Source organism: Diadema antillarum, unplaced genomic scaffold (assembly GCF_040938485.1).
Source record: "Diadema antillarum isolate AM-2024a unplaced genomic scaffold, OU_Dant_1.0 seq00001547_RagTag, whole genome shotgun sequence".
Lineage (NCBI taxonomy): Eukaryota > Metazoa > Echinodermata > Echinoidea > Diadematoida > Diadematidae > Diadema > Diadema antillarum.
Genome location: NW_027272276.1, coordinates 420,097 through 442,285, shown reverse-complemented (window position 1 = coordinate 442,285; position 22,189 = coordinate 420,097). Strand labels below are relative to the sequence as shown.

General features: G+C 39.3%; 1 protein-coding gene across 1 annotated transcript in view; it reads right to left on the bottom strand.

Moving 5' to 3' along the window:
• Window positions 1–534: 534 nt before the first annotated feature.
• Window positions 535–22,189, bottom strand: part of LOC139710600 (uncharacterized) — a 29,383-nt gene continuing 7,728 nt past the window's right edge. Inside the window, exons 3-14 of the mRNA XM_071622524.1 lie at window positions 21,768–21,883; window positions 20,992–21,080; window positions 19,912–19,988; window positions 14,737–18,692; window positions 13,391–13,525; window positions 10,511–10,794; window positions 8,658–8,782; window positions 6,029–6,164; window positions 4,435–4,608; window positions 3,081–3,148; window positions 1,651–1,893; window positions 535–708 (exon numbers count right to left, since the gene is read on the bottom strand). Of these exons, the coding sequence (XP_071478625.1) occupies window positions 663–708; window positions 1,651–1,893; window positions 3,081–3,148; window positions 4,435–4,608; window positions 6,029–6,164; window positions 8,658–8,782; window positions 10,511–10,794; window positions 13,391–13,525; window positions 14,737–18,692; window positions 19,912–19,988; window positions 20,992–21,080; window positions 21,768–21,883 (5,449 nt within the window). The 3' untranslated portion in view covers window positions 535–662. The remainder of the gene's footprint in view (window positions 709–1,650; window positions 1,894–3,080; window positions 3,149–4,434; window positions 4,609–6,028; window positions 6,165–8,657; window positions 8,783–10,510; window positions 10,795–13,390; window positions 13,526–14,736; window positions 18,693–19,911; window positions 19,989–20,991; window positions 21,081–21,767; window positions 21,884–22,189) is intronic.

Genomic DNA, 22,189 nt, shown 5'->3' with positions numbered 1-22,189 from the left:
TTTCTCAGCTAAAAAGAAATGCATACACAGCTACATAATGTTATGAGGGATGTGTATATTTAGAGGTACTGTGCAAATAAGTTTTAACTGACTGAGCCACCCTCCTAACAACAGAGTAACAAATATTCAAAGGATTCTTTTGAGAGCAGTGCAGCTTAGTATTGATTTACCATTGACTGAATTTACTTCACATCATACACTACAACAAGCTGCAATGTTTGGACGATGTGTTCCTGAGTTCCTTAATATAAACTTATTTTTCCCTTGATCTTAGTATCTCTTGGAGGCAAACTGCGAGGGAGTTCATACAAGATTCCACCAGTGTAACAGGCCAACATCTGTGACCTTTTACTGACAACTTTAGCAACATTGTCAGTTGTATCATTCAGAATGTTGCTTCTTGCCTCTTGTTGACCAGTTCTCTTTGGTTCCATCTTAGATCTCTGTAACAATGTATCCATCACTTTACAGCAACCCATTCATTGCCAAATCATCGCAGGCAAGTTGCCAGAAATGCACAAGCACATCCTCCATTTTCACAACAAGATGCAGGAAGCCCCGTGGTGCCTGTGGATGAGCTACACTAAAGAGTCTAGATTCCCAAACTAGCAGCATTATCCCTTCATGCCACATCATCAGTGGTCTCTTCCACTGGAGGCTTGTCACTGTAGGTAGACTCGGAAGCATCCAGCGTTGGTTACACTGAACCTATCAACACAGAGGGAAGGAAAACAAGAAAAATGTAAACAATGATAGAGGACAAAAATATTGCAGTGTAAACAGTTGCCATTCTTTGCAAGTGTACAAAACTGATCTAGCTTCCATTCTATCTTGCAATGGAGCAACTGAAGGCATCCACTACAAGCCTGGAGTATATTTCTAGCACTCTAAGGAGCATATTTAGTCTGGGTGGAATGCTTTTCCAAGGTAAAAGTTTTATTCGCTGATGTGTCCTTAAACGTAATCAGTATACAACCAGAAGCGTATCCGGGCAATTACTGTAAAACACGATATATTTGCGGCATGAAATTTTCACGAATTGGAGCCAACAGCCATTTTTTCAGCATGAAATTTTCGCGAATTGCCACTGGCATTCAATGCATATTGTGTAGATGAGAACTTTCATGTGCATTTTAATTTTGCGAATCTTGGCACTCGCGAAATTCGTGAAATTAAAATGCACATGAACATTCCTCGTTTTACAGTATCCTAAGAGGGCAATTACCCCCCGGCTAAATACTGGTTAGTGGTAAGGTAAGAGTAAAGATTACGGTTAGGGTAAGGTTTAGGGTTACGAGTTTGGGTTAGGGTTAGGATTAGGTTCAGGATTAGGATTAGGATTAGGGCCAGGGGAAGGGTCCAGGGTAATTGCCAAGGGGGTAATTGCCTCAGACCCAGACATATCATGTTACAGTTTGTACTTGATACATCTATCCATCAGCCCTCTCAATGTGACAGGCGTAGGCAGCAGGTGGCTGGAATGTCTAAAATCCACTCTCCATGCAACTCTGTTCAGTGGGTCAATGTGAGTCAGATTGCATATTTACATGTCGGATGACTGACTCTTGATTACCCTTAGATTTAAGTCTGCCCCTTAACCCAAGGGTCAGGGGTCAGAGGGTCAGGGGTCACTGGTTGAAAAGAACTTACCTATAGCCTCTCTGCTGCAGAAATGTCTCCACAGCTGGTCTGAGTTTGGCCATCCCGCCATGGCTGTGTTTACCCCTCCCTGTCACCACCTCCAGGTACCTGTTCTGGGAGGGGGAGCCATGGTCCACCCGTCTCCGACCCCATTGCTGCTCCTTCTCCATCAAGACTTCCTGGAGAACCTGTAGTGCCTCCTCTAGATGGAGATTGTGAAGGTCCAGTTTGTCCTCCCCGGTCTCTTGCCTCCTAAAGACATGATGGGGAAAAAAAAACACATGGAGTTAGGCCTCTGAGATGGGGAAACTTTTCACCCTCACAGTCAGGATATGAAGTAATCATGGCAATGAAAGCTCAATGCAAACTTAACAATGACGTAATTGGTTACTCACTGCATTTTTAATATTTTTTTTACATGAGTGAATACTGTTTCAATGTGCACAAAGCTAATCATATCCCATTCATATTTCATCTGTGTGTTGGTATAAATGTGTTCACTTTCATGGTACACTATTTATAGTTGATTAGGTATGTGACCAACTTATGGGAACAGTACGCCCTTCTGCTTCATCATTCTTTTTCACTTTCATTATTTCTGCTTTGTGCATCATCTGTTAGGTGAATACCTTTGTCAGAGAAGGTGAATATTCAAAAGTGTGATAGACTTAGAAAGATGGGGTAGGGGTAGGGTGAAGGAAGTGATGAAGTTTAAAAAGTGGTACCAGTACAACACTGTACTTGTAGCATATGCACTTAACAGTCCGGTATACTCCAAAACTTTTTGTTGTAAAGTGTTTCTTTGTCATACAGTGTTCAATGTTAAACCTTGCACACAGTTTCTCCAACAAAGATTTGTATTCGAATTCATGAAATTCTTCCGTCAAGATGTTTTTCATTGCAAGTGATTGACAAATTGCCCTACATCGACGTAAATAAGCACTTAATTAATCAGTGTTTTAGTAGCAGCCATGATTAAAAAAATCATGTGCGTACATCCTCCAGCAGGATTCGAACCTACAACCTCCTGGGGGGTGTTTCATCAACGTTTGTCAGCGCTGACAACTGTCAGTGCTGACAATTTCAGCAAAATCCTTGGTTTTGATTGGCTGAGATGCTCTGGTCACTGACTGTTACTATGGTGATTCAAGTTGTCAGCGCTGACAAACGTTGATGAAACACCCCCCTGATCTCCAGACAGGCGTCATCTCCACAAGACCACCGATCTTCCACCTGACAGCAAGTGTTGGTTCTAATTCTTATAGCATGCAGCGGATACAGCGTAATAATTCAAATTTATGAAATTCTTCCGTCGAGATGTTTTTATTGCAACTGATTGACAAATTGCCCTACATCGACGTAGGGCAATTTGTCAATCAGTTGCAAAGATTTGTTATGTTTGAGGTAGCCACTGATATGAGTCAGTCTGTGACCCTGACCTTTGTTGGACGATGAGCTCTGCGGCTCTCCTGTTGGCTTCCTTCAGCTTCATGGAGTGCAGACGACCCTGAATCAAAGAGAGGAAAGAATCATCACATGGTAGTCATTCATTCCAAGGACAAACAAAGGAACACACTAAACTCACTTCCTCCTCCACCTCTTTATCCTCTTTTTCTTCTTCCTCTTCTCCCTTCTCTCTCTCCTCTCTCTCCTCTGTCTTCTTACATCCCCACACACCTTCCTCTCTTGCAAACATGTCCAATAGCAGCATTTACACACAGGATTTTATGGTTTTTGCTTTGCAATGCAATACTCGAGTTTGCCACCATTCAAACATGCTGCGCAGAACAAATTATCGCGATGTTAAAAAAAGAAAAAAAATCAGCAGTGACCAGAATGTGACTACGAGCAAACTGTGGTGAGTTGCATTGCGGGAGTAAAACACCCAAGTCTAGCAGACACAGCTCAGGGCAAAATATCACTTTGTTTTAAAAGAAAAATAAATAAATCCAAAAAAAAAAAATTAAGTGGGATCAATTTTTGCAGAACCATGCAGATCCAACAATGAACTATTTTTGGTGTCCACAAACACAAATTACTGTTTTTGGCATTGCATTGCTAAACATCAGTCTCAAAAAGCATTAATTTGGGTGCGTGTGAAAGGCACAGGCTGCCCACGATAGATATCTAAAAAACATAGTAAGTTAGGAGATATGGTACTGTAAAAGTAGAAATCTTTGCACAACCAGAAGCTAGCACAAAAATAAAAGCACACAGATATCTTTGCTTACCCTATGTTCCAGAAGTTAATGTCTTATTAATTCCACAGAATTAAAAATACATGAAACTCTTTTAACCCAGCTGAGTGTGAAAAATTAGTCACACGAAAAATATCCACTTTTACAGTAAGACAATATAACAATAGTTATAATATATACTCATGAATTTTATTACCAAGAGGAATATATATGCATCATGTATGTGACTGTATTTATGGGGGGGGGGGGGGGGAGGAGGCGTCGAACTTCACTGGGCTAAGACCTCCTTACTTATTTTTTTTTCCATTTCAATGTATAGTATCTTCTGTGTTTTATGTACAATTTCAAACAGTTTATTATTTTACTTCATTTAAAAATTATGTTCACTTCGTCATGTACATGTACATGCATTCTATTTATCATTGTAATCTGGGGGCTTTACGCCTTTTCAAGCAATCGCTTTTTGTAGTCCCTGTTCTCCTCATCAATACTTCTTCTTTTTGTTTGCTATGTTGATCTCACAATGTATTTGTTTTATGATGATTGAGATGAATAAACGAATTGAATTGAATTGAATTGAATTGAATTGACAAACCTGGGTTGAGTAGTGAAGGGCGAGTTCTTTCTGTCCGGAGTGGTAAGCCTTAGCAGCTTTCTTAAAACACTCATCTCTCTGCCTGTAGTGAAGGGAAGCCTCAGCTCGGTAATCATCATAGTCTGGCTGCTCTCTGGACTGGAACTGACCATCAGAACTGTCATCTCCATCAACCTGGCAAACAAAAAAATGTCAGTTTTCCTCTCTTGTTAGGATATATATCAGGATGCAAAGATTTGTTGAAACAAATCTGCTAGTTTTTACAACAGTATTCCAATCATTTAAATTGCTATGTAACTCTGTTAGTTCATTTTTTTCAATTAAAAAAAAAAATGAGCATTCATAAAGTTTTTGTAAAACACAGCATATCAGGGTCTCTTTTTGTCACTTTTCATTCACAAATTTGTATATAAAGTTTTGCGAATTGGTGATGGATGAGTAAAGCACTGCTGCATTTTATGCAAAATATATATTTTTTTTTACATTGATATCAGGATTACAATTTGCATATTTCATGGCTCAGAAGAAGATATTAGAGGCATTGTCTGCCTAATCATCTCTTTACTTTAGAGTGAGATGTCAAAATGTCTAACATTCCTTTCATTTTAGATCACTTTTCAGCTCTACTAACAAACATCATAATTCAATTCTCATAAAATTGAAATCAGAAAGGAACATGACTTCATATTTTTAGCAGCTCTGACAAACTTTATACCAGACAACACATTTCTCTTCAAATAACATGGTCTTGCCACGATAACTTGCACATCTGATTTATGCTTTTTCCTGATACATCATCTTTAAACTATTTTTCAATAAATAGCATTACTCTCAGACTGAGATATGTCACAAAGCACACTCAATTTACCAAGTCTGGCAAAGAAGCACTAGAGCAGTAGCAAGAGTTAAAATCAGGAAGAAATTTCCTACACCCTCAATGACCATGTGACCTGTGTGATCCAAACCCCAATGAGTGACAAAAATATGCCCCTGTAAGCGTGCTTGTTAAATGTTGAGAGCGCATGACTAATGTTTGTTTATTGTGACATCAGAGCCGTGTGATGGAACAAAAACTTGGGGACCAATCGTGAGTTTAACACAGGAGTCAATGGAAATGGGTGATATCAGCCATGTGCTAACCATTTTTGCTCAAACAAAATTGCACGGCTGACAGCCACAGTGTGCGATGGAACTTTTAACTAATGTCTCTTGATGGGCAATGTACAAATCAGATAGCTACATTCTAATCAGGTGTTGTATAATACTTCTCACTTATCAAAGCAAAGTTCCTTGTCAAACTACAATTACACATCCACACTATGCATGTCAATGACCCCAAGAACAATTCCAAGGAAGACAATAACCTGCACTGCCAAGCAAAATACAGCGTGTTTTATACCCTAGGCCTGCCTGCTGTAAGGAACAGCAACATCATCAACAAGAACATCAACAACAAAATATAAATTAATCCGTTGAGGACAAGTCCTAAGTGTACTCGGGCCAGTGCATGGGAAATGTGCATTGTAGCAAAATCATTCCATCCTCAACGGGTAATGTTTCTTGCTCATTGGTCAAAACTGAGTAGTGATGTTACCTTCTGCCTGGCAGGAGAATTCTGTCGTCTTCTTTGCATCCGTTCCAGAGCCCCCGGACTGTAGACATTCTTGACTGGTTCTGCTGGTTCCCGATAAACTGCATTCACTTCCCATTTTGTGTGTCGTAAGTCATAGCTGCAATCAGGAGATGGGGGAAAACAAAAAGGGAAGTTTGGATATATGGTGTAGGTTTGCTACATAAGTTTGGATAGTTTGAAATCGCATCGACAAAGTAAAGTCAAATGGTGACATTCAAACAAATAGGCTTTACTGTGAAGGATTGGTTAGCTCAAAGGTCTGAAGCATGGCAATACATCATGGTGATCTCAAGTCAGCTCTTAATTTCACTCATATCTCTTACACACATTGTACATTGCAAGCAGTAGAAGTAAATTCAAAGAAAAAAAACCCCTGCGTAGTTATAGACATGGGAATTGATTATGCAGCATTTGAATGGACAATTAACTTCATTGCAGACACCTATTTTTAATATCAAAACCAGTACTCATGGGAATCATTTATATCGACTTTAATTCCCTTCAGCAGTTACAAATGAAAATCATACACTAAGTGCATTGAAGGTATAAGTCCTCACTGTTGTTTCATACCAAACAATTCCAATCAAGTTTTGCTAGTAAGATGAGTGTCTTTATAGCCAACAACTGATATACTTGTAGATCATGATATCTCCTAATTGTTTCAGCAATGAGAATGAAACAGCTATTGTATGTCATATAATTAGCAAGTCTAATTTTTTCACGAATTGGGACAACAGGTGCTTAAATTTGAGATCGTGGAGAAATGTATATGTGCACTTTGCATTCATGTAGGGATCAGATGTGATATTTTTGTGTGTTGTTAAAATTGTGAATAGCACCCGACTCACCAAATTCATGAATATAAAAACTGCATGAAAATATTTGTTTTACACAGTACTTTCATTTCTTTCTTCTACCTAGGGTTCCTTTCCTCACATCACTGATAGTTTAAAGATTTTTAATTGTTAAAACAAAGCACAAGATAGATACATAGAGATTCAGATCTGTGAAAGAAATCCTCTACATGCCCAAAGAACCCTATAGTCACTCAGAAAGAACAGTAGGAGGAAGGCATGAACATGTCTGCAAGGGTCTAGGGTAATACCCCCCTGGGCAATTACCCTGGACCCTTCCCCTGCCCCTAATCTTAATCTAAACCCTAACACAAACTCTAACCCTAAACCTAACCCTAATCCTAGCCCTAATCTTTACTCTAACCTTACCACCAACCAGTATTTAGCCAGTGGAAATTGCCCTCAGGGGGTAATTGCCCTATATGGTCGGTAGGTGTGGACCTCAATTCCTCAAAATCAACTCTTTATGCAAACATCTCAATTTTACAACAAATCAGACAATAACACATATTTTGTTTGAGATGTCAGCCAGCAATAAATCTCTAGAGGGCGAGTGTTCTGTAATGATGTTACATTGATATGCATCATGTACTTTTATTTTTTCATACAGTATGATTGACAAACACTATGATTATAGATCCAAATACTCCTTTGCCATTTCTAACAAAAACCTGTTGCACATGATAAAGTACACATAGTTTATAGATTTTTATGACCAATCTAAATTAGAATGTATCCTGAAGAAGTTGCGACATAATTGGTAGAATATAATGCACCATAGGTGTAAAGCTCTTTTGTGTGCAAATAATACTACAATATGTAAAGGTTGGTGCCATCAAATGTCACATCTCTATACTTTTCCAACAGGGTGGTCAGAATAATTTCTGATTATTAATCATGCAGCTTTGATTGCTCATCAGCACAACATCATCTACTGCTCTACTTGTCTCTTAATGTCTTGAAATAACGAGTTGATGAGAGGAGTTTATACAATCGTATTTAATCCTTTTGCATCACAACAGCTCTAACATGACTGTGGTACAATACCATGTGACACTTCAAAGGTCCTTTTTACCTTTGGGAGCAGTGATTTAAAAAATGTTCAAGATATCACTTTTGATGCATATGTGTAGTTCATTTGTGTCACTTTGAATGTTTCTATAACATAACAGATATATGGCGCCATACAAATGCTGTGGATCATCATCATCACAAACCATCTTACCATATGAAATTATTGCAACAAAGTCTAAAATATATGGTATATCACTATTTTTCTCATTAAACCATAACTGTAGACGGTTTAGTATGGAAACATTTTTATTATAACTACTGTTCACATGTGATAATACTTAACCTTGACTACACTGGTTCTATTCTTTACATTAGTTGTTTCTAGCCTTAACCCGTTGAGGACGAGACCCGAGTATACTCGGGCAGGTGTCTATGGCAAATGCGTGTTGTAGCAAAATCAGTTTGTCCTCAACAGCTTAACTCACATTTTAGAACTATTTTGAAGCATCAACGCTAGGTTTTTGTTTCATTTTTGTTTTTGTTTTTGTAAAAGATGAATTTGTGTAAATGAATTCACAACAACAATTTATGTTTGCGGAATTACCAAAGGCCAATAAACTTGCATGATATCACACCCATGTGACTGAGACCATATGGTGATAAATCCCCTAAAATATACGGTGAGTGATTGCTGCCATTATCAAAGGACTTTAACCACTCACCTATTAGCTTTAAAGATCTCTTCCAGGACACTCTTGTCGACATCAGGGTAAGCCTCGTAGAGCTGTTCTCTCTTTAGCTTGGTGGCGATACTGCTTCCCCTCTCCTGATTACCATTAGTCCAAACCTTCAGGAATACAAGACAATTTAGAGAGATCAAAATATACTCCCTTTGCATTTTGCATCATCAAGGATCAAATTTCCATACAAACAAATCTCTGCTTTTAGTAACAGTCATACACTGCCATCCACATTAACAAGTAGACATGTGCTACATGCATAATATGCAGAAACAAAATTGTACCGGTACTAAAAAAAACGGCAGTTTTATAATTTCAACAAATTCATCACTGGATTAAACCTTCTTCCATTTGATTCATAAATTTCATCATTTTCAGAGTTTACAGTTCATAATAAGCCACAATGCCTAAACAATTTTACCAAGTACTGCAAAAGTGGAAATTTTTGCACATTTTGTACAACCAGAAACTAGCTTGAAATGAAAGCACACAAATATTTTGCTTGCTGTATGAAGCACTAATTAATGCGTTGATTCCGCGGGATTAAAAACACATGAAGTTCATTTTTACCTGGCTAGCGCAAAAATCACTCGTGCAAAAATATACACTTTTACATTAAAGGGATTGTATAGTTTTGGTTGAGGCCTAACATCAGGTTTCTAACATTTTTTGGTGAGATAATGAGAAACCTCTTATGAAATATGAAGGGGCATGTAATTCCATGAAGAATTCAACATTTATCTGAAGAAAATTGGTTTTAAAATGGCTGAGATATCCAAAACAGAGCAATTCTAATAAAAGGCGGGACCCACCTTTTATTACAATCGCTTTGTTTTACTTTGTTTTGGGATGTTTCAGCTATTCCAAAACTGATTTTCATCATATAAACTTTGAATTCCTCTTAGAATGGTATGCTCTGTACTATTATATAAGTGTGTTCTTGGTATCTCACAAAAAGTTAAAAGCCCAATTCTCATTTCCACCAATATTTTTCCATCAACACTACTAACTTGAACATGTATATTAAGATACTTGGTAATTTTCTGATCCTCCCTCTTTTTTACTCTGTCTGTCACATCCACATACACATACTTCATGTACACACAGATACACAAAGAGGACTAGTACAGATCACATGTGGACAAAGCGACTCTCCACAATTGCTCTAAAGTGATAGTAGAAGCTGATGATCTTGATATGACTATCATCACAAGGTCCTACTACTCCCACACATGAAATGTTTAGACTTTACAACCAGCAGAATCTACCCAAGATTGCCTAAAAGATAATCCTTCAAGGAAATCATATCATCTGTGATTATTTCACAGGATTTAACAGTTATCGTTTTTACATTTTAATGATGAATAATGGAGCTGTGCAGTCAAAATATGTCCTGATAAAGCAGTTTGTGGTACCATTAACCAATTAAGTGGTGGCAATACATAAAGCACACAAAGTTAGTTTTACTGACTTTAAATTTTGTTAAACTTTTAAAAAGCAGAGTTCCTGAAATAAAAGAGATTACTGCTTACCAGGTGAGCACTCTACTACTACTGCTACTACTACCATTGATACTGACAAAATGACAACAATAGTAGCAATAACAATAAAATGATAAAGAACATTTCTTAATCACCCAGCAGTTTCTCTAGTATCAACTTTGCTCATGTAGAGGGCACTGCAACTGATCACACCAAATTCAGTGTTGTCACCTTATCATCAAGGGAGATATTGTGGGCTAAACAACCTTTTCATGAATGTCGGCATTGGGATCTATCTTCAAGCTCTCTAAAGCCACCTCCACTCTACCAAAGTACTGTGGAGTCTCAGCTTACCTCTTGTTTCTCAGCTCGCTCTTTCTCCTCCTCCTCTGCCATGATCTTAGCTAGCTCTGGTACCACTGTTCTCTGAACAGGTGGTGGCTGTATCCGTCCTGTCAGCTCCCCCTCTCCCATCTGACCCATACCCCTACCGGTCACTCCCCCAATCCCAGCTACCTCCTTCTTCTTCCTGGTCTTGGGTGACCAGGGGGCACCAGCCTTGCCCGTCTTGTTCTTGTGAGACTTCACCAACTTCTTCAGATTCTCCTCCTGCTGCAGTCGACGAGCGAGTTCCTCATCTGCAAAACAGTGGCAGAGGTAAGCCATCTGAGCTTCTAAGATTTGCATGCGACTCATCATGGAAGTTTGCTGAACTTTCAACTTTGACAGGACCAGTTTGTGGTTTGTCATTCAGCTCAGAACTCAAAGAACGATTGAAGCAGAAAAAAGCAAAATCTGGACTGTTGTCATCAAACAAGCCACCACACTTTAATTCTGGTTCTCCACTATCAACACACCATGAAGAGGCTGTACTCTATTCCAAACAGACAATGCATGTATGTCCAACGTTACTTTATCCACATCCTATCTCTTTGGGAAGTTGTGAAATCAAAACATTCCACTGTCAATTCATTCAAGGTTAGATCCCATTCTATACCACAGTGTGTAGATGGACACCCACAAGTTTTCATCTCTGCTGCTACTAAATTTAAAACAAACACCACCCATCTACAATGTATATTTCTTCCTAGGTTCCTTTAAAGGATGCCACTTATCATCTATTTGTGAAATTTTGCTACAGAACTTCTCTCCTTGAAGTATACACTTTAAAAAACACAAATACTACGTCGTCACTCTATACATACAAAACAGTAGTCAGTGTCAGATACTACAGAGGTAGCTTATTGCACTGACTCATCATTCTTGTGTATTATTGTGTGTAGGCTGACAGTTTTTAGACGCGTCACTCTCGTGTGGAGCCAAATGTGGAGTTTCCTGTGGGTTTCCTGGCAACTTCACAAGATTAGTACTGAGTGACCGAAATCCTCCTACACAAACAAGGCCAGACAAGTATAGAAACCATTTTGTCTCCATAACTCAAATATTGACATACAGAGTGAAGAGTATTGTTCCAGTATGAATATCACATAAACAGTGTCGTGGAAGAGACTTAACTTATCATTGTTTGCGGTCACAGTGGAAAGTAGAAGGGTGTTCTTTTTCAAGAGGAGACATTATAGGTTTGTACAATACCGGTATTATAAAATACTGTCTCCTTGTGACATGTTTGAACTACTAGTTCTTGTACCGCAAAGAAGATCTTTTTAAATTTTATGTTTTCCAAATAATTTGTTAACCCATTGAGGACGAGTCCCGAGCAAAATACTCAGGCAGGGGTCTACAGAAAATGCGTGTTGTAGCAAAATCAGTCCGTCCTCAACAGGCTAATATAGTAAGGGAAAACATTTAGACAAATCTGTCAAAGAATATCATGTTAAATACAGCTATTCAGGGAACAGCATTAGAACAAGTAGAAAGCTGATTTCATGGTCTTACAGAAAAATAAACCCTTCCTTATAAAGCAAGGGCAGCTAAACCAGCCAATTCTCAACATGAAAAAATGTGCCCCTTTTTCTGACTTTAATGATGCCCTGTTTGGATTGTGCCGATAAAGCTGAAAGTGGCACTTTGTCTATCACTGAGCCATTATCACTATTTTTTGACCTCAGCAGAGCACATTTTATTGGGAAGACCCAAAGTTTTTGAATCATTCAAGGAAGGGGCACACTTACTGCCTAAACAGGGTATTTGGCCTCTCACTTGAGTGTCAAAGGGACAGAAAAACCCAGATTATGCCAAAATATTTTGTTCCGCTTTCATAGTATATAAAAGATTTCAGGCGACAAAAAAGTGCCAGTAATAATGAAAGTGTACAACAGCTTTTCTTTGTCAAAAAGATTCATAAAATAAAAATGAATAGAAGAGTTACCTCTCTCTCTTTCCAAAGCACACACACACACACACACACACACACACACACACACACAAGACTTTCTTTATTAGTATGCTGCCCAAAAAACTTATTGATACAACCTGGCTCATTATTTCCCAAAGGGGTATGGGGAACTGAAAAGGCCACACAGTGTGTTGACAATTTAGATAATGATTAGAGAGCACAGTAGACAGGAGTAAAGTGGGATTGGTTAATGATGAACTTTCCTTCCTCAATACTGCATATAATGCCTGAGGTACAAACTTGTATTAAAGAATATATCTTTTTCTCACAGAATATTTATTGATACCAATGACTCCCCATTCATATCACTGCCTACAGATCATATTATAAACTGGGCTATAAAATTTCTGCAATCTGATTGGTCAATTGTCACGCATTGATTTTTACTGATCTACACTGAGCCATGTGTCCGGTAAAATCTGAATGCATGGCTCAAGTCTTGTATAGTGTTGTATAGGTGTACCAGATGCATGATGGGGAAAATGGTTGTGTTTCATGAATATATGGGCCCATTTTATAAAACAGATGATGCATAGGCCTATTTTGTAGATCAGTGAGAATTGGATGCTTTCGTTTGACTTTGGAACAGTCTAAAACCCACTCGTTGCGATTGTGGGTTTAAACAGTTCCAAAGTTGAACTCGCGCATCCAATTCTGACCGATCCACTCTGTCCTATGCATCATTTGTATAATGTTCATGAGACAAAATGATGCAATGTTACAGACCACAATGTTACTCACTGGGACACGACATATCATGACAGAGCAAAACATGACATTAATTAATTTCACAAAACATAATATAATGACTCGTTCCTCATAGCTGCAATGTATCGAAGTACACCATTTGTAAAAGTTTCAGCTGGTTTACTACTCACCTCTCTTGAGCATATCCTCAAGGTGTGTTTCCTGAGACTGAAAGCGTTCCTTGAGGCCCTGGGACAAGGCAGCATGCAGCTTTTTGGCTGTAGTGTAATCTATGCTCACTTTCAGGTCATCATCTGACAGTGCATCTATAAGAGCCAAACAATTTAATGTAATCTTAAAGCTAAAAGTATTGACAATCTAAATATAGGGAAAATCATTTACGTAAATATGAAGTTATACACAGCCTGTAAACTGATGGTCCAGCACTGTTAACAGTGTAAGTATTGCTGTAACATGTCATCATCATATGTCACCCTCTATATTGTGAAGATGACAACTGCTGACCTTACATTTTGCAACAGACATGTTAAAAAAAATGAAACCAGTAGGATTCAAACCCATCTGGCTACTGCTCTCTGGAGAGACACACTACTACTGTAAATGTTCATATTTTCATGTGATTCATTTTTTGTGCTGAGCAGCTTAAAAACTTATTCGCGGGTTCTTGAATTCATACTGTGCAATTGTCAATCCGTTCAAAATGTGCCGAGAAAATTGTGAAGATATTTTTGTGGGTTTTAGAATGCATGCTTGCTGGAAGTAGCACAAAACATGTACTGCAAAAATCTCTGCCTTTACCGTATCACACTATCCCTGGTTGCTGGCAGTGACACAATGAACTTGGAGCAAATACCCAGGCTCTGAACTCCAACGTTATGCTTAATAGTCCAAGGCAACTTGGTTTTCTTACACGAAAGAAAATTTTTGACAAGCCCTGCTCATCTTAGACAATTTAACCTAACAATATTGGAATTCAGAGCCTGGGTATTAACAGTTGTTCCAAGTTCATCTTGTAACTGCTAGCAACCAGAGATAGCCTGGTGGTAGTGTCACTGCCTGGAGAGTTGGAGATGACAGGTTTGAATCCAAGTGGTTTTGTTTTTCTGACATTTGTTTAATTGAAGATCATTAGTTGCGATCTTAAAAATGTTGAGGGTGACACTTGGTTAAAATATCTAACAGCATTTTTTTCCTCTGCATGAACACTCTTTCTAGCTATTTTTCATTTTTTTTCTTTCGTTCCCTCATTTTCTGTGTATATGATTCTAGAGTGTATTGATGTTAATATGTTAGAGCTACAGTCCAAAAATGGATCAGATGCCTTGTAATTTTACTGTCATTGAATTCTGTTAAAAATGTTTGTTTTTATGATGTCAAAACTTCATATGCCATATGACTTATGAAAAAGGACAGCATTTTGTTCTGATAATTAAATCAAGAAATACCAAAAATAGTCTTTCTTTCAGTGAAACTATTGTTTCCATTTGCCATACATGAAGAAATGAGGCAAACTTACCAGGTTGCATGTGGAAGCCTACAGGTCCAAACAGCTCCTGAAGCTGAAGAGCAAAAGCTGCATCCATCTGAAGAACCATTCCACCAAAATAGTCATAGACACTACGTCCACTCTCCTCCTGGGGGTCCTGGAGGGTATCTTTTCCCTTCCCATCATCCTTGGGGGTTTTCTCTGGTGATATGTACTCCTCCTTCCATGGAATGTCACTGTCACTTACTTCCCGTACCATGGACTCTATGCCTGACACTGTAGAAAACAGTCCACTGCACACATCCGAGGTGTTACTCTGACCCTCTCGGAGTTCACTAGCATTGATGCCACCAGCGCTATCAAAGTCAGGCGTGCAAAGACTATCCGAAAGATCCCTTCTGTTCTCCACAACAACAGGTAATGTGTCTCCTTGTCTTGTCACTTTCTCTATCTCATCAAAAGGTCTTACACAAGAGCTTAAATGTGCATCTGTTGTCCTTGTGAGTGACTCTGAGGTGGCCCCATTATGTACAGCATCTTTCTCACCTCTTCTTGGTGGTGTTGAGCTACTTTCTCTACTTCTGTCACTAATCACAATCTCTCCAGGAATCCCTTCATGTGTTGTTTTGGGTGCCTCATTCTTGTCATTCCCCTCTGGCAAGTCCTGGCAAGTTTGTTCATTAGATGTTCCTACTTCATCTCTTCTAGTGTTGCTGTCTTCTTTCTCATCTGTTCTTGAAACACCATCCTCACAAACAACCACTGCATTTGATGATTGTGAAACTACACTCCCTGTGCCGAGGCTAGCCTGGTTGCAGGTGTCCGCAATCTTCACTAAATATCCCACTCCCCCTATCCCACTCTTGTCACTGAGAGCTGCTAATTTATTCCGCATCATCTGAGCATCTACAGATGACTCCAGCTCAGGCATGTCATCCTCAGCGGTTTCAGAGTTACTAGCAATTTTACTACAAATGGTTTCAGTGACAAAGCTACTGGGAGTTTCACTACAAATAACTTCAGCATTGCAGGCAGTCAGAGTTTTACTATGAATGGCTTCATTGTCACAGCTAGTAGAAGTTTGACTACTTATGGTTCCAGTGTCATGGCTTGTGGAAGTTTCACTACAAATGACTTCACTGTCACATCTAGTGGAAGTTTTACTACAACTTGTTTCAGTAACACCTGTAGCAAAGTTGTTGGAAAACTCTTCAGAAGAGCTACTCTCTCCCTCATCATCCTCATTCTGCTCTTCGCTTTCCTTTGCATTTTCTGTTCTTGTGACTTCACCACTCTGTTCTTCTTTGCCCAAAGTGAGCTCTGTATGTTCTTCAGCTGAAGCAGTTAAAATCTTTGGTGCAGTAAGGTCATGCCCACTCCTATGTTGGCTGCACTCTTTGTCCCCTGAACCTTTACCTCCTCCTACACGATCATCATCACTAAATCTGTTGTTTGTTTCAATCCCAAGATTGTCTCCAGCAACTTGTTCAACTTCTTCCCTATTGCCGTCACTATTGTCCACTCTCCCATGTGCACTGCTTGGAAGAGACTCACTGTTACTCTTGTTAGACTGTTCCACTTTATCAGTTCTAGTCTCCTCAACCTCTGAGCCCTCTCCTTCATTTACCTGACCCAGCCTTTTGTCATTTTCTGAAATATCATGCTGAGCAGCGCTTTTTGTCCGATCACTAGAAATGTCTTGTGAAGTTAATGGTATGTTTGTGCAGACAGATTCACTGCCAACATCGCTGGCAGCTTCTACTACCAGACCTCCCATTGCTGGACTAATATTCGCTGACCCATATGAGTCCAGGAGTATATTTGTGGCCCACTGGACATCACCTTTACATGTGTCTAGGATGCTTTCCAAGTCACTGGGAGAGGTGTCTGGGAAGCAAACTTTCATCATGGCAACTTTATCCTCCTCGCTGGTATCTACATCCTCATTCTCTTCTGTCATGCAGCTCTTGTGGAGCTTCAGAGTGTGTGGAATAGGAGAAGAACTTGGACTAGATGGAGGAGCAGAGGCACTCCCATCATTTCCTTCAAGCAAGAATTCAGTGTCTGGTTTATCCTGTGGAGTTATTGTGACAGACTTGAAGCTATAACCTGTAGGTAAGTCAGAAACGCTTGATGAACCACTGACTATATTATGAAGAATCACAAAGTCTCTTGCGTCAGTCATTGTACCTGCAGTTTTGACGTCTTTTTCTTGGTCTAAAGATTTCTGTCTGCTTACTGGGAATGTTGGCTTGGGAATGGACTTTGAAGGGTCGTTAATGGACCAGTCAACTTTAGGAACTTCAGCAGGTGAGGTAAAGACAGCTGCAATTCGCCTGGAAGACTTCCCTCCACTGCTGGACCTCCTGAATGGCCTGCTCTGGCTGGGAGTTGTGCACCTGGCAGACTGGTGAACCTGAGAACTGGTTGCTTTGTCTGATGACTCACCACTTGGAGCTCCTAAGTCTGCAGGACAATCGTTCAATGCCTTCTGGGCACCAAACTGGTTTGTTCGTTCTTCCTGTAGACTCGCATCACAAGTTCCTATTTCAGAGGAGAATTCCTCCTCTGCTAACCTGTCTGGTGGCTGGTTAATGTCATCAAGCTTAGTGGTCTCTATTGGACTTGTATCCTGATGTACGCTGTTTGAATCAGTCTTTCGCTGTTTGTTTCTCTGATCCACCTTTCTTGCCGGTCTGGGCTTGCTATGGTCGATTTCCCATTCATTTAAGTAAAAGTCCCCATTAATTTCACCATCGCTCCAATCTGTAAGGGGCAAAGTCTTCTCCTCCACACCACCTGTCTTTCCTGACTTGATTTCTTCACTCACATTCTGCTGGGATCTTCCAGTCTGAGTCTCTGATACCCTGTCACATGACTCCTGTTCTATGTCCTCCACATTCATTGGTGGATTTGCCTCAGCTGGCTGAGAGGAGTGAGTTATATTGCTGCTTGTTTTCGTTATGGCCGTTTCCCGTCTTCGCCCTTGTGATCTTTTAGAATATTGCACAGACTTCTGAGAAGGGTGGGAAGGAAAAATCTGCCAAGGATTATCGTCAGTCCAAGCTGCTTCTCTGGCTGAAACAGTCCCAGCATCCATACTATTGGCCCTAATATCTGCCATTAGCCTGGTCATGGGATCATCAATACTCTCTGTGTTTGCTAGAAACTCCACAGCTTCCTCAAACTGACTTAATGCTTCTCTCTCATGACCTGATTTATCAGCTGGGAAACCTCTTTCCCCTTGAGAGATTTGACTGACATTTCGTTTCTCTAATTTTGGACTTTGCTCTGCATTCTTACCCCCTACTTTTGTCCCCTTACGAGGTGAAGACCTCACCCTGGCTTGTCTACCTTGCTGATGACGATCAGCTTCTGGTCCAGGGCTGCTTTGATTGTTTCTCTTCGTTCCATTTCGTTTAGGAGAGTCCCCCAATCTTTGGGCATTGTTGGGACTGTCACTCCTAGTCTCGACAGGTAGTCTAGCCACCTTCTCTGGCTGCTTGCCCATGTCATGTGTCCTGTCGCGGTTCTGTCCCCGTCTCTTTGGTGAGCCACGGTGTGGACTACCTCTGAGGTTCTCACCTCCCCGACCCCCTCTAGTCCTCTGACCATTCTTCTGGTTACCCCTGTGCCCTCTGGTATGCTCCACCTTTTTCTTCCCAGCTGTTTCCCAAGCACTCTCCTCAGAGCCATCTTCTGTCACACTCACATCTTTGTTTCCTCCAGTACTTTGATTCTCTGTACCAGCCCCCTCCCCAGTATTCTCCCTACCCTCTCTCCCATCACTGGTCTCCTCTCCCTCCCTCTCAGGCTTCTTGCCGTTCCTTTTATCTTTGTCTGTTCTCTCTGCATACAAGTCATGCACATCATCTGCCTTCTTCTTCTTGTCAGGAGCATTCATCACAGACTCCACTGTCACATCATGTTCAAAGTTTTGTAGCATCCTTGCAATGGCTCCTCTTGGCACACCATGACTATTCCTCCTGCAATGTGAGTAAAACGTTCTCACTTCATTCTCTAAAAGTAATACCCTTAAATGATCAAACTCCTGAGATGAATAGAGTAAAATTATGTAGACAGCATGGAAGAAATTTCATCAAAATCAACCTTTCATACGAAACCTAAAATATGGAATTTTAAAGTTTCATATCTTTATACCAACCAGTGGGATAGGTCACTACAACAAATGCACATTATACAAGGCACTGCTGTCACAAAGTTTCAACACATTGATTAGTTTGTAAACAGGTATTATAAGAAAGATATTAACACTATACTATGGGAACATGCTGGGTTCCTACAATGTTTATGGGGATTTCCAATCTTGTATAGAAAGGGCTCACAGACTAAACTAAAACAAGAAATGTCATTGAAGGTGATAAATGCCCCTGCTTTAATAACACTTCTGTACTGGTACACTGCCAAGAATGACAAAAAGTAACTAATGTGCTGTTACCATGGCAACATATTGTCCTCTACTCTTGAAACATTAGTCTTGCACAGCTGTACATCACATTAACTATGTGTGCCAAATTTTTTCTGAATTGCTTATAAACTGGAGAAGAACATAACTCTGCAAGGCTTTTTCCTGATTTGGGTGCCATTATGGACTGTTACCATGGAAATGCACTTTCCAATACTCTTGAAAGATGTGTCCTGCTAAATTTTTATACAATGAGGTTTTCATGTGTGCCAATGCTTTTGTAAATTGCTTGGAAACAGGAGAGGTACAATTTTTGTAGTTTGAATGGAAACTTCTGCAACACACCACCTGCCTCACCAAATGTTGACTCCAATGTATACCGTAATTTCCTTCAAACTTCCTTTGGCAGTGGTATAACAGAAGCGATGACTCAGGTTACAACAGGTAATACTATTACAAAGCGATATAGTGTAAGGCTAAAAAAAGACATGTCATGGTATATCTCTGTTACAACTTCAACATATAAAATAGTTTGCTGTTTATGTTTTATCTTTGATACCAAATCAGATACTTTACAGGGCTCAATTTATAATAATTTATACAGGACACGAAACTTGAAAGCAAGGAAATGCTGAAGAAATTATAATTTGGTTACAAATATATTTATGGCCATAGAAACTTGGTCAGATTTGTCGATAGAATATTAAAGAAAGAAATTGTCCAGGACAGACAGAAAAGAAACAAAAGTTGGAAAAAGAAAATCTGAGAAGGTAACTTACTTGGCGAGCTCTCCAACCTTGTTTCTCCATGGAGAGTCTGATTCCATGAAGACAACCTGATACTCATCCTTCAAGGCCTAAGGCAGCACAAACAAACAAAACAATTTATTTTCTTTATGACTACCGAGAGAAGGAAGGACATTGATTCCATACAACAACAACAAAAAAGACAAACAATGAATATTTCAGTTCTGATGTGAACAAAGCAAATACAAATCCAGTCAGGTCACAATCACTTGACTAAAATGTATTTCTGTATAATAACATTTTGTGATTATAACTTTCTGACAACTTATTTGTCTTGATGAGAATTTTACTTACTTGTTGTTTATAATTTCATTAATTCAATCCATAAAATGTCGTCTCACTGTATGCGATCCTTAAAGATTACTGTTCACAATACAGTTCGGTTAGTGATTAAAGATATACTTGATACCACTACATGTATTCAATTATGTTTCCCTTTGTCAGTAAATTTTTGGATAAATTCTTCCCAACATCTGATATTCTCTGACATTTCAACACAATTTCAGACAACCATTTGTGGTCAGAAAATGAAGCAAGAAATGTACGAGATCTGCTTGAAAACTTCCTGAATCTTTCAAAATAACTTGAAATCGTCTCTTTTATGGCCTGGTAATCCTCTATGGACCTAGTGATTGTGTTTCTGTATGACATTAACACAGAGCCAGCACAGCACACACACTAAGCTATCCACAGCTTCATAGGCAGTCTGTACCTTACAGATGTATGTGAGAATCCACTTTGTTTTTTTGTTTGTTTTTTTGTTTGCCTTTTGATTAGCGTCCTACAGTAAAGATTTATATTCTATAGCTTTAACAATGTATATATATACACACATCCACACACAGATCTGCACTCAAACAAAATCCACACACAAAATTGGCTTAATGCACAAACTAAAAACAAAGAGTGGAAAGAAACAAAAAAAAGAAAAGAAAGTGAAAAAGGGGGAGGAGGAATGACAGACTGTAAGGTGGAGAGAGAAGAATGAACACAAGGGTGAGGAAGTAATAATTCAAGATGTAGCTAAATAACATGCTCAGCCTGACAACTCACCATGGCAACATAGGGCTTCATCTCCCATCTCATGATGTTGGTGTTATCAATGATGATGGGTGTGGTCCCTTTTTCAAGATGCTCTTTGGCTGTACATGGAATAAGAAGAATGCAGTTTTCTGGATTATTCCATGGTAAAACAAGTGTTCTGACATTTGTTCAAACATTTTGAGATTAATTTGAGTCTACTTTCTGCAGAGTTCAATATGAGCTAAAAAACTCTACCTTTAGGTCAAACTTCCTACAAAAGGAGCATGTTTCACAAATATGCTATCTGCAAAAGTAGAATTTTTGTGTTGTGGAAGTTTTGTGCATTTCATGCGACAAAAAAACTTGTGGGAAACTAAAAGTACTCAATTTTTCTTCTTCTTTTTATAAGCAGCACTATTCAATGTTTCTCTCCAGCAGTGGGGTAAAACATGTGAAATTCATCTTACTCAGCCAAGCATAAAAAATACCAAAAAAAAAAAATTCACCTTTACAGTATATTTTTCACTTTCAGGACATTTCAAGTCATTTGGACAAGTGGTGGTTACAACATAAAAAATGTAACTTCTCATAAAGACCAGGGTGTACACCCAGTGAAATGTTCACCCATACACACACAAGGCAGTGGGTGGGATATGCCATACACTCTTGGTTCTTCCTGGGTGACTAGTAATAGTCAGCACATGATATCAACCAGGCTTCTACTGCAACACAAGAACAAGGAGAAGATATTGATACTGTCATACAACGCTCACACCTGACCTTTAAGCCATACTTTGACAACTTACCTCTCTCTCTGTTCCAATCATGTGCCTCTCCGACCTGCTGGATGTCATACTGGTACTCCCCATTTACCATGAAGTAGTCATCAGTGCTCAGAATAACACCATTCCCAGCAAGCTTCCTGACAGATGGAATTCACATCAGTTTGAAGGAAAAAACAACAACAAAGAAACACAATATCATTTCTGTTGCACAAGCTACAATTTGATTAGTATCAATCCAACCCTCAGGCTGGACACTGCTTTATTCATGCTTTTGTCTTTCTACTTGGTTGGAAATACACTGAATTGTAAATGAGCAAATTTGTTGCCAAGGGTCTCCCATGACAATTCTAACTAGTGGATCTAGGAATTTTGACAATTCAAGTCAGTCCATCAGTTAAAGATGAACTGTGGGTGTTTGAAGATCCCTGAGACATTCTTACCAG